The sequence below is a fragment of the Mytilus californianus genome, unplaced genomic scaffold, assembly GCF_021869535.1.
Source record: "Mytilus californianus isolate M0D057914Y unplaced genomic scaffold, xbMytCali1.0.p SCAF_2, whole genome shotgun sequence".
NCBI lineage: Eukaryota > Metazoa > Mollusca > Bivalvia > Mytilida > Mytilidae > Mytilus > Mytilus californianus.
The window spans coordinates 86204872-86218695 of record NW_026262668.1 but is presented as its reverse complement, the minus strand read 5'-3'; the positions used below and the strand labels follow the sequence as shown (position 1 = coordinate 86218695).

The 13824-nt window shown below is 31.1% G+C and overlaps 1 protein-coding gene across 1 annotated transcript in view; it reads left to right on the top strand.

Moving 5' to 3' along the window:
* The window catches only part of LOC127730359 (receptor-type tyrosine-protein phosphatase N2-like), a 160854-nt gene that overhangs the window by 145998 nt on the left and 1032 nt on the right, over nucleotides 1-13824 (top strand). The window contains exons 15-20 of the mRNA XM_052238729.1: nucleotides 4050-4123; nucleotides 4476-4553; nucleotides 5862-5981; nucleotides 6545-6711; nucleotides 10592-10645; nucleotides 13128-13266. Of these exons, the coding sequence (XP_052094689.1) occupies nucleotides 4050-4123; nucleotides 4476-4553; nucleotides 5862-5981; nucleotides 6545-6711; nucleotides 10592-10645; nucleotides 13128-13266 (632 nt within the window). The remainder of the gene's footprint in view (nucleotides 1-4049; nucleotides 4124-4475; nucleotides 4554-5861; nucleotides 5982-6544; nucleotides 6712-10591; nucleotides 10646-13127; nucleotides 13267-13824) is intronic.

The window sequence follows — 13824 nt, the reverse complement described above, 5'->3', positions numbered from 1 at the left end:
AGGCATTATGTTTTTCGGATTGTTCGTTCGTTTGTTCGTTCGTTCGTTCGTCCATTCATTCGTCTGTCCGTTCGTCTGTCTGTCCCGCTTCAGGTTAAAGTTTTTGGTCAAGGTAGTTATTGATGAAGTTGAAATCCATTCAACTTGAAACTTAGTACACATGTTCCCTATGATATGGTCTTTCTAATTTTAATGCCAAATTAGAGTTTTGACCCCAATTTCACGGTCCACTGAACATCTCTGGCCTTTGATAGTCTTGTATGTTTTTAAATTTTAGTTTATTTATATGTTTTGGAGTTTAGTATGACGCCCATTTTCACTGAACTAGTACAAATTTTTATTTAGGGGCCAGCTGAAGCCTGCCTCCGGGTGCTGGATTTTCTTGCTGTGTTGAAGACTTATTGGTGGCCTTCGGCTGTTTTCTGCTCTTTGGTCGGGTTGTTGTCTCTTTAACACATTCCCCATTTCCATTCTCAATTTTACTATATATAAAATAATTTTTTACAGTAAATTGTGAATCAGCCAAGTTTGCTACTGTATTCACATGATAAGATTTTTTTAAGATTTTATCATAAACCAAGTTAATAACCTTTCTTTTGAATATAATGGCATGAACCATCTTGTATCACCCCATTTAAAACCTACATTTTCTATGTGTCTTTCTCAAAATTAAAAATTAAAAAACAAAATGAGATTATTTCATAACTTTTTTTGTTTAATTTTCCTGTTTCTAAATGAAGATTATATTACTTGAACATTTTCCATTGATGATTTACGTATTCTAATTTTTCCAGAATATTTAATTTTGTTTCCTAATAGATCATTTAACATGGTTTAGATATTAGTTTAGTAACTAGGATGAATTGTAGGAGTTAATATTAATCTACTGATGAATTATTTATTTTAGAAATAACATCCTAGCTACTGTTATGGATAGTTGTGAAGGAACTTGGACTACATTTTAGTCAATATTGTTCATTCACTTCCTTATAAAAATTATCTGATGAGACAGTTCATCTGCATACATCATCTTCATTGTTAAAGTTCAGCCACCAGAATGTATTGTAATTAGAAGGCTGAGATGATTTTTTATTGATAATTTAGAGATTTCATTAAATTTGTTTTTAACATTTTTTGTACAAAGAACTTGTACTATAAATTGCCATGAATCAATAAACCTATCCAATTAATGGGACTGGTAATTTACCACATGGTTTAAAACATCCCAGAAACTAGAAGCCATATAGCATTAGACTGCACTCCTTTTTCCACACTTTTAAATGATGAATAAAAGATATTTCAGTTTCACACAAGTCTTTTTTCATACATATGAATTTTTGAAATGCAGCCGGTCTCATGAAATACAATAGGAAAACAGGGACAAATACAGTAGCTTTAACTTTCTTTTTTTTTTAATCAATTTTCATAAATGTTTAGATTTAAAAAGTTGAAATAGAAAAGGGATGAGAATCACAGAGTTGAGGTACCCAAAGTGAACCTCTTTGGGTTTTATGAAACCATATCTTTCTGCATAGTAAATGTTTTTTTGTTTGTTAAATCAGTTAATTATGTCTACCTGTGTCCTCAGGTATTTAGACAGGTGTTGGAGGTAACTCTTGTACTTTTTTTATACTTTAATTCTGTTAACTCCTATAGATAGAGTTGTCAGTACATGTACCTCTTTAATCTGTTAGATCTCCAAACACGTAACTGCTGTTTTATGCCCTTTTATATCCAAATTGTTTTCTTGTGAAAGTCAGATGCTCTTGGGGAATGGACTCTTCCCCCTTCTGGTTTTGTGTGTTTTGTACACAATTTCATTAAAAAAATATCTGTAGTAGTTCAACTTATTTCACTCTACTTGTGTTCTTGTTCTTATCCATACAATCTTTATACATGCTTCCCCTTACCCTTATTTTTCCACAAGGCAGAAAAGATCAAAAAATATTGTACAACTGCTTGCCTCTGACACATGTAATGCACCATATTTCTATTATATCTTTTAAATTATAACATGTAAATTTTACATTCAGCATTATTGGGTAAAAATGATTCTATTGTTTATGGACCAAAGTATTCTAATAATAAAAGTAGAATAAATTTCTAATAATGAAAGATATTCATTCAGATGGATATGTTTTCATTATCTCAGTGTTTAATATTATGCAGTGTCAGGTTTTTCTGTCAGTCCTAGTTAAAATATCCCTTATAAACAGAAAGCCTTAATAATGAGAGTTATGAATTGATGTAGAAAATGGTCTTGTATAGATTTATTGAGGTTTGGATTAGCAGCTGCTGACCAGAAAGGGTATAGTTACAGTGTAGATAATTACATACTGGTCAGTATTATTACTCTAATTGACTGAGGCATAGATGAAAGTTTATTATTATTTTTCACCTGACTAGGTGTTTATCAAACATAATAATATGGGAGAAAACTGCCATATTCATTCCAGCTTCACTATAGTATATTACATTATTCAGTGGTCAGTTACATAATATTCTGGTAGCTCACAACACAAATGAAAAGGGATAGAAATACAAAATGTATCATTATTTTCTAATCAAAGGATAGGACTATTTATACATTAAGTAATATAGGTTTTTTTCTGTAATTAGAGATATATGTCTTTTGGCTTAATTTGCTCAATAAAACTGTAGGCTTCAGGAGTTGTCACATATTGTGTAGAGTTGTGATAACACTCCCATATGTTATACTTATTTATATGATAAGGTTCCAGGAAGCTCGAGTTAAAAATATAGTCACAAGATACATATGTATTTCAAACAATTGACTACTTTACTGAGATGTTCTTAAGGCCATATTAAATTTTTATTATACTCTGATGTCAAACATTTAATGTTTATAGACATTGTTTGAAACAAGACCATGATAAGATTGTGTTCCATGTCCCTAATGGATGACATGTATAGTCTACAAAACAAATATTATCTTGAATATCTAACTATTAAAATTGTTTTTTTTTCTATCTTTGAAGTTAACAAATAGTAGTAAAATGAGGAAGCTTTACAATTTTATTATTTCATATTACAAATGTTCTTATGAAGTTAAGGATTTCATGATATTTTTCCAAGAACTGCCTTCAGGTTTAATTTGTATTTTATGAATTATCTTATAGTCTAACAGAATATTTAAGGTCCTTTAGGTTCTTTTTATATTTTGCTTTTTTTGGGAATTATTTTTTAAATATCAACTTTTTGCCATAAGATTAAATGAATTAAAGAAAAATATCTGGTGATCACGTCATACAAGAAGACAATTCTTTTTATTAATTGTAGGCTTTTTTGCAGGTTTTTTCTTGAAGATATCAAAATAAAACAATTAACCTTTTCACCAAAGGATTATTTTTTTTAATTTGAATTGATAATCAGAATTATGCAGCCTGTTTTAAACACTGATATATAAACTATATGCAACCTTTAGTTTTTTTGTTAATCTAAATGATGAAAAAGGTTTTGATTTTTCAAAATGTTATCGAATGCATGAGAAAGCTGCAACAAAAATATGTCGGTATTCCAATATGGAAACATGATTTTTCCCTGCAACTTAGCCATAGAAACAAATTCGTTACATTTAAATTGGTTAACTAATTTTATACAGGCCAAAAAATGAAAAAAAAAAAAGATTTTTTTTTAAAAGAATTCATGAAATATTTTTGTTCAGAACAGAGATATCTATTATAAACAAATGTGTATTACTCCAGACATTGATAGAAGTTGGCATTGCATAACATGTTAAAAATCCATATTTTATGGAAAACTCAATTCCTCTTTAAAATGTCAAACAGAATTAAAAGTAGGATGCACAATGATAATTAACATAGTTAACAGATTGTGTGAACTTAATCAGAATATACCACTCAACAAAGCATTGATAAACACATATCCAATATTGATGGAATATATGTCTGGGGATCAGCTGCTAATGTTGAGTGTTAAACAGCTATGACAACTGTGATCAAGCTGTGATACACCTGTACAGGTATGACAGGTGGACACTAATTACCTATTAACCATTGTAATTATAGATGACCACTCCAGAGTAGTGCTGTCTAATGCCAGTAATATCACCAGCTCTGACTATGTCAATGCTAGCAGTATTGTAAGTTACATCTATTTTTATTTCATTTATTCCTGCTTTATAAGAAATCATAAACATTTTAAAGAGCTTTTTAAATAAGGCAAAATTCAAGCTAACAAAAAAAATAAAAAAAATATGTATTGTTTTGCTTTACAGATGACCCTGTTCAACTGTAGATTGAAAAAATTTTGAGGACATTTTTTATTAACTAAATAAAAGGGCATAAATTGAAAATCAGTATTATCGTGGAATTTGTTTCCAGAAATTATTGAAAAATTGAAACCTTAACTGTACATTCAAATGCATATACTTTAGAAAGAGTATCTTATGATAGGACATTATAATAATGATAGTTAATATAACTTGATTGTAGACTGACCATGATCCTAGAAATCCAGCCTATATCGCTACACAGGGACCTCTGCCTCATACAGTGGCTGACTTCTGGCAGGTTTGTAAACCTTTCTTTACTGTTTGGTGATACAAGCTAGTTTTATGATTATAATCATGTGTACTTAAACAGGTTACAAAGTTCTTTCATCAAACTTTTGATTAAAGTTATTTTGAAAGATTAATAGTATAAAATTTAATATTGCTCTTTGTTCTAGGGCAATAAGTAATTTTATTATTTTCCATGCGCTATTTCCCAATTCTTTATAGTCAGCTTTCCAGCTGCATGGGTAATGATAAATGAATGAAAATATATTTGAAAAGCATTTTCTACCCATGGGCAAGTTTAGGACAATTTTTGCAATTTCCAAACGGTAAAAAATCAACTGATAAATTTAAAAAAAAAATTGTGAACCTTTGATCCATTCTGTCAGCCTGATCTGTAATAATTGAAGGTGCCTTAATTCCAATCTATATGCATCAAAAGTGTTAGAATATCAAATTATTTAATAAAACAGAGACAGGTTAATCAGCACATGCCTAATGGTTACATATACAAGTCAAAAGAACATCAGGAAGCACTAGTGCAATGAAACAGGTCACTTGCAAAGGATTCAGCGTTCTCTTTTATAACTATCTGTTGAAGTCCAGGCTTAATTTTTCCATAACTTTTATCAGTAAATTGTAATTAGAATGATTGTTCTGTCTTTTAAAGATTTTTTTTCAGCTAAGGTCTATTAATTTGTTCTGTTATTATCCCAGGTTACATGTGTTCCAAAAACATAATTTTCTGCATGATCAATCATCAAAGATGTCAACAAACTATGAACATGCTATTCTGATGGTTATTCAAACAAACTGATTGACCTAGTATTAATTAAGGACACTCATTTTGATGCACAATAAAAACATAACAATTTGAATATTACCAAGTCCTTTTCATCTTAGTTTAAAAAAAATTGTGAGCAGGAATTATAACAGGACTGATAAATTGCCTCGACTTTAATATTTAGGTAGAATCTGTGAACAGCAAAAATGATCAGTAATACAAGATGTACAATATGACAATATGACTGAAATCTTGGGATAACTCCTTATAGGAGTTGTTGCCCTTAAATGAAGATTTTTTTTAACTTTTTTTAGTTTTTGTCATTTATCTCGTAAAATATAATAGAAAAGAAGAAACTTAAAAAGCAAAATTGATCATCAATACAATATATACAAGAAAGCCAAATACGACCAAATCCATTGGATGACTTCATATGAGTGATTGTCATAAATTGACTATTTTTTTTTAGTTTTCCTTATTATTTCATTTTTTTTTTTTTTGACAATTCAGACTTTTAATATATTAATATTTGTATTGCAGATGGTATGGGAACAAGGCAGTGTGATAATTGTTATGTTATCAAAATTAACTGAAAATGGTGAAGCTATGTGCCACCGATACTGGCCAGAGGAAGGCAGTGACCTGTATCATATATATGAGGTATGTTTAAAAAATGGCTTCTCTAAATGACTGAAATAATAGGCATAACAGTCACTAAGCATTGTTATAGGATATGTCTTTAAATATCTATGGTTTCAATTGTTAAAATAAATTACAATACGTTTAATAGAAATTAATCTTGCTGTAAAGAATGTCGAAAACTTCTCCAGATGAAGAAAAAAAAACGAAATTTATTATATGAACTATTACTTATAATTTGCCTTAGAAGTTCAAATTGCATCAAAGGTCTTCTGGTTAAAATGATGCCCTCTTTACCTAAATGTGACACACAACTTTGGATATGGCTTGAAATTGTGCACAGTATGTGTCAATTAAAGATTGAGAAACACCAACCCCTCTAAATACTGGGGATAATTTCAGGTGCTCTAGGAAGGTAAGCATCCTCTGCTTCAGTAATTGCACCAATTGTGTCACGCTTGTCCAAGTAAATTATGATCATAAACAAAGAAAGGATAACTTGGATAAAGTTAAGTTCAATTGCACATTTAAATACTAAAACTTTATTGTTCTGTTTTAAGTGATGTTTTTTGTTTTCACTTCAGGTTCATCTTGTGTCAGAACATATTTGGTGTGATGATTATCTGGTTCGTAGTTTCTACCTTAAGAATCTGCAAACCAATGAAACAAGGACAGTAACCCAGTTCCATTTCCTGACCTGGCCAGATTTGGGTGTGCCCAGTTCAATTAAAGCTCTCTTGGATTTTAGAAGGTATCTCCTTCTTATCATATTTATTCAGTTAATTGTCACATTGCCATATTTAATTTTATTGTTGGTTGCGGAAGTTTGGCAATAAGCATTAATTTCTTAATTAACATAAATATATGTATATATAGATATTTAGCAATTGAGTGCATAAGGATGATCATTTTGCTACTATATTAATTGGTGGACTCATGTTTTGAGTGTGGAACTGTGGGGTGCCTCTTTGGTAAACAAATTTTGAATGCTTTACTTCTGAAGTAGTTGTTGACCTATTTGGGGGTGAAAGACTTACTGTCGCTTAATTCTGAATTCTGCATGTTGAAAGAATTGTAATGATATTTCCGAAAGAACATTTGATTTGCAGCATGGTGAATGGGTTTGTAATGCTTTGTTTTGATGAAGGTTTAGTTTTTTGTATGGTGAATTGTTTAGTAATGCTTTGTTTTGATGAAGGTTTAGTTTTTTGTATGGTGAATTGTTTAGTAATGCTTTGTTTTGATGAAGGTTTAGTTTTTTGTATGGTGAATTGTTTAGTAATGCTTTCCTTTTCTTGAAAGTTTGATTTCCTGCATAATGAAGTGATTTATAATGCTTTTTTTTCTGATGAAAATTGATTTCTCGCATTTGAAAGGGATTATTAAAGCTTTGATTTTGATGAATAATCATTACAATGCACAGTGAAGGGGTTTTGAACACTATATTCTGATAGTGTTTGTTCACCTGGTGAAGGGATTCATAATGTTTTTTGTTCTAATGAACAGTTAATTACCAACATGCTAAAGGGATTTCTGATGTACATATCTGATGGGTTGGATTTTTGCAAAATGACTGGTTTTGTAATGCTAAGCAATTGTTCATTTGACTGCTTCTTGAGGGATTTGTGATGTTTTATTTGAAATCAAAGTTTGGTTGCTTGCATGATGATTGGCCTTGAAATGCTTTATTTTTGAAGAAGTTTTGGTTTCCTGCATGGTAAAGGATTTGTAATGCTATATATCTGATGAAGGTTTGATTGCTTACATGGTGATTGGATTAATAATGCTTTATTTCTGATGAAAGTTTAATTTTGTGCATGGCGAAGGATTAATAATGCTTTATTTCTGTAACAAATTTGATTTCTTGCATGGTGAAGGAATTTGATTGTTTTATTTCTGATGGCAGTTTTATTTTCTGCATGGTAATGGGCTGTGTAATGTTAATAAAAGTAACAGGTGATTTTCCTGCATGGTGAAGGGATTTGAATTTTTTATTTGTGATGAAAAACTTAACTTCTTGTTTGGTGAAGGAATTTGATTGTTTTATTTGTGATGAAAGATTTGACTTCCTGCATGGTGAAGGAATTTTATTGATTTATTTGTGGTGGAAGATTTGACTTCCTGCTTGGTGAAGGGATTTATAATGCTTTATTTCTGATGAAGTTTTCATTGCCTGCATGGTGATTGGTGTTGACCAGTATTTAGAAGATATAACCACTGCTTAGTAGAACCACTAATCTCACTATCAGTTTCTGAGGGAGCTTTTGTGATTTAGCAATTGTAAATTGACAAATTGCATAGTCACAAAAGTGATCTGGGATCTGAGTTAACCTCACTAACACTTCACTGTAGACTAGCTTTGGAATGCTTCACAGATTTGTTGGGTTAGTTTCATTAACATTTTCACTTTAATACTGCTTGATACAGATGGGGGTATTTTTCAGTGTTGCTTAGCTTGATATTTAATGGTGCAGTTGGAGTCACTTTCACATGTGTTGCAGCATAATGTTTGGTATTAACATTTTCTGTATATCAATTAAGCCTGATTTTTAGTGATGGAATTTTTGGATATTATTAGGTTTTTTTGCCACAATTGTAGATTAACATGTGATATTGTAGGGTAGGGAAATACTACTTTACTTGTTGATGAAATTCACATTTATTTTTGGGGTAAGATTGATTTTGATGAATGCTATCAGTACCTCAGGGTTCAGGTCAACATTTTGAGTGTTTGATTGTTATGGCATTGGGTTTAGAAATAAAATGATGTAAAAGTCAAATGAACTCTGATGGGTTTTGCAATAAACTTTTAGAGTCATTTTGTTAACTACAATGCATGTATAGGGGGTAAAGGTTGACTTTGAATCCAGAAAATCATGTTTGGGATAGATAAAAATTCAATTTATATGAAACAAGATTCATGCTTGGATCAGGGATATAGATTGTATTATATGGATTACCTGACATTAAAACTGAAAGCGTTTGTGAAAATATCCTTTTTGTTAAGCCTGCAACATTTTATAGTGGAACCGACTGCAAGGTTCATTTTCAGTCTGTGGTTTAAGTACAGTTTAAAGTTGGTATCTGCTGCTTTCTTCATAGCAGTCTGTATTTAGGAGTACAAGCAAAAATAAGTCAGATCAAGAGTCTGAAAAATGTGTCTAAGAGGGCTGAAATGTCTTCTTGCTGACTGTTACCTTGTAAGCTAACTACTTAGAAACATAACACAGCCTTTCTTTCTAGTACAAAAAGGGGATATTCATATCCCATTCCCATTTTACGGTCCTGAATATGTATGTAATATTTGCCTCTGACATTTAGCATAAAAAGTGAATACTTCAAATCTCTGTATCATTGGTTTCAATTCAACTTTCTTTGTATCACTAGTTTATCTTTCATATTTCTTTATATCACTGGTTTACACTTCGACTTTCTTTGAATCACTGGTTTAGATTTAAACTTTCTTTGTATCAATGGTTTACACTTCAACTTTCTTAGTTTCACTGGTTTACACTGCAACTTTCTTTGCATCACTGGTTTATTATGCAACTTTCTTTGAATCACTGGTTTACACTACAACATTATTTGAATCACTTGTTTAGATTTCAACTTTATTTGTATCACTGGTTTACACTTCAACTTTCTTAGTTTCATTGGTTTACACTGCAACTTTCTTTGTATCACTGGTTTACACTTCAACTTTCTTTGTATCACTGGTTTACACTTCAATTTTTAAAGTTTCACTGGTTTACACTGCAACTTTCTTTGTATCACTGGTTTACACTTCAACTTTCTTTGTATCACTGGTTTACACTTCAATTTTTTTAGTTTCACTGGTTTACACTTCAACTTTCTTTGAATCACTGGTTAACACTTCAACTTTCTTAGTTTCACTGGTTTACACTTCAATTTTCTTTGTTTCACTGGTTTACACTTCAACTTTCTTTGAATCACTGGTTTACACTTCAACTTTCTTAGTTTCACTGGTTTACACTGCAACTTTCTTTGTATCACTGCTTTACACTTCAACTTTCTTTGTATCACTGGTTTACACTTCAATTTTTTTAGTTTCACTGGTTTACACTTCAACTTTCTTTGAATCACTGGCTTACACTTCAACTTTCTTAGTTTCACTGGTTTACACTTCAATTTTCTTTGTTTCACTGGTTTACACTTCAACTTTCTTTGTATCACTAGTTTACTTTTCAACTTTTTTTAAATCTCTGGTTTACACTTCAACTTTCTTTGTATCACTAGTTTACCTTTCAACTTTCTTTGAATCTCTGGTTTACACTTCAACTTTCTTCGAATCACTGGTTTAGATTTCGACTTTCTTTTTTTCACTGGTTTACACTGCAATTTTTATTGTATCACTTACATTATAGCTTTACATCATTAGTGAACACTTCAAGTATCTTTGCATCAATATTGAGCTATGCAAATATCATTTTATCACTTATAAACACTTTACTATCATTTTATCACTGGTGAACACTTCACCTAGCTTTTTATCAGTAGTGAACAGTGCATTTTTATAACACTAGTGAAAACTGCAACTTTCTGTATTACTAGAGAATACTTTAAATATTTTCCTATTGCTGTAATTATTAATTTTTGTTGATTTTTTACAGAAAAGTAAACAAGTCATACAGAGGCCGTTCCTGTCCTGTAGTTGTACATTGCAGGTAAAAAATAATTTAGAATTTCTTATTTCATGGATTTTATGTCCGTTTGAAATTTACCAGAGCATCTTCATAATGAAAGTAATCTTACTTCTGTGTAGTTAAGGTAACAAGTACATTTGTGATCCATCTGAAAGGTTTTAATAAAATTTTGCAAGCATCTAGAGCAATTGGAAGTGCATTTGAATATTGAAAAAAAGTAAAATAATAAACTTTAATGCTTGTAGATAGAATTATAAATGTAAAGGATACATGTAAACATTGCACACAAAAAATGAATAGTTTGACTAACTTTACTCAAAAACTTGTCCTATAAAATTTCTTTAAAAATGATTTATCAGTAATTTGTACATTTTTCCTTTGATGTGTACTCGCTGATAATATCAGTATCAGTGGACTGGTCATAATAAAAAAATTATTGGGTCAGTTCGCAATTGACATGCGCGAGTGCACCGCGTAAGGATCTACTTTCCCTTTCATTCACAAAATCGCACATGATTTTTTTCGCAGAAACCCACGAGTTTTTTGGTGAACGAAACAGTAAAGAGTTAGATGAGCTTTTTTGAATGATTGTGTGAAAATTTTTATTATTGATAGCTTACCTTATTATCCCGGCTGAGTTTTCATTTATAAGCTTGAATGTTAAATAGTCTGGTTCTGTTCCAAGATGCTTCTGTTTCTGTTTCTTGAGAAGGTTTTGTTCAACCTGTTCAGTCACCATTAAGTGTTACAATTCATATTTAGACGCAACACATAAATAGTGACCAAAAGGGTACCGCTATCGCATGAAAGAACGGCTAAAAAACAAATAAAATAAACATATTTCGACCTCTTTTGGGGGACCATCATATAAAATTAAGGAGATGTGGTTTCATTGTCAATGTATAGATAGCTATTCATAGACCAAAGAACAAATAAGCGACCACATTCAGATGCGGATCCAAGATTTTGAAAAAGTGGATGCACGGTGGCCCCCAAACTAGACAACGTTTGGAGTGGAACAGGTAAAAAGTCTGCATTAACCATAAATGTAGCCCTATAAGGGGTGGCCAGGGCTACCTGCCCCTTCCCCCTCTAGATCCGCCTCTGAAAATACAGGTTACCGCAGAGCCTTAAATGTTTCATATTGATAATTGAGGGTCTGGGTTGAAAAATAAATTACATGACTCTGAAAAAAAACACAAAAAGCGAAAGTAAATAGACCAAAGTTGAGTTACATCTATTAAAATGTTCGGGCTCACCTGATATTTTACTCTGATAAAGTCAGTATCAAAAACAAAAAGTCCTTTATTCTATATATGTTGTTATCACTTAAATTTCCATTTGATTGAGTTTATAGATATAGAATTGATAGGCAATTCTCATATTAATTTTGGCTGTATAAACTATTCAAGTGTATCTGTTTTATCTAAAAAAAAAAAAAAAAAAAGTGTCAGAAGTTTTTTTACCTTTTTGCCCCTTTTTTCCAAGCTGTGAAGAGGATTCAGTTATTTGTACAAATAGGTTTGGTGACCCCTTCAAATGTTAAATCACTAAAAGGATAACTTCAATTCATAGGACAGGATTTCTAGAATTTAAAGTCAAAATTGCTGCTCATTTTAAGATATGTACATGTATTCTATACATTTGTACTTTGGGGAGGGTCCTCGGTGGTCAAGTGGTCTAAGGAGTTCAACTAATGTATCGCAAGACTTTCATCACTGAGATTGTGATTTCGAGTCCTGTACATGGTAGGTGTGTTTGACTCCATATTAATTGACTTAGATTGTCTGTCAGTTTTCCTACCAAAGGTTGGTGGTTCTCTCTATGCACTCTGGTTTCCTTCACCAATAAAAGCTGACGGCCACAAAATAGCCAACAGTGCTGAAAGTGGCGGTAAACCTCTACCAATCCATCAATAATTTGTTTTTCTATTTGCCTAAAATATCTATTTGAAAAGATAAAAGTTTCATATATAATTTTTTCGATATTCATATGCATTTCCTTATGATCTAGTTGCATGCAAATTTCATAAAAGTCCATTTATGTACCTGTTATTTGAAATGAAAAAGTTCATACCAATCACAAAATTAGAAATGATAATCAAACTTAATATTTTTTTAAACAGATTTAAGATTTAAGATTACATTCATCTTCTTAAACAGTAATCAAGCTAACAAGCTTTTTTTCTGTGGTTGTTGAAAACAGGATACACAAGTCCACTTACTTTTAAATCAGATACTATATTTGATATTTCTATAAAAGAAATGAAATGTTAATGAGAATTGATGCCGTCTTGTACTGGCTTGAGAATATCTTTAAGGAACCAATGTTCTTACTACATGTAGTAATAAAACAATTTGATAGAAGTATAAAAAAAAACCTACTATTTGTAAGAATTGATTCTTAATATTATGTTTATATATGCTAATTTTAACATGGATGATAACCAAATAAATGAACATAGTCATTATTTAATTGTGTATTACATGTATTATAATTTCAGTGATGGGTGTGGTAGGACCGGTACTTACTGTCTTGTAGATATGGTTCTCAATAGGATGGCTAAAGGAGCCAAAGAGATTGATATTGCTGCTACACTGGAACATATCAGGGATCAGAGGATGAACACGGTCAAAACTAAGGTAATTATAAGAATGTTTTGGGCTGTAAATCTACTATAATGGGATTTGATACACCCATAATAATCATGTAAGTATTTGTTTTTTTATTCACTTCAAAAGTGAATGTGGTATCATCAATATACACAATTTTTCACAGACTTGTGCTTGTTTACAAAATTAATGATGGATGTGCCATGAAAGAAGGAGGTATTGATAAGAGCCATGATTTGGCCCCTGGAATTGAAAAAAGAGTAAAATTATTCAAACCTTTCAAAATGATGTAGTTTTTGTTGTCTCGCTTGTAGCCAAAGCAGAATGCCAGATAAAGCGATGCTTATCAGGCAGCGAAAGCATATACTATTTGTACAAATCTATATATTTCAGAAGGTAGAAGACATGGATGCTTAATTCCTTGTATACAGATGCTTTATTTTACTAAGTATTCATCTATATATTGTAAAAAGTTCATAACCTCATTTTTATGGCTCAGCGAGTTTTTGGCTTGTGAATTTCTCACTTATTTTGAGTATTAGGATAACTATATTTAGTATTTAAGATCCTTGCAAGGTTTATGTAAAA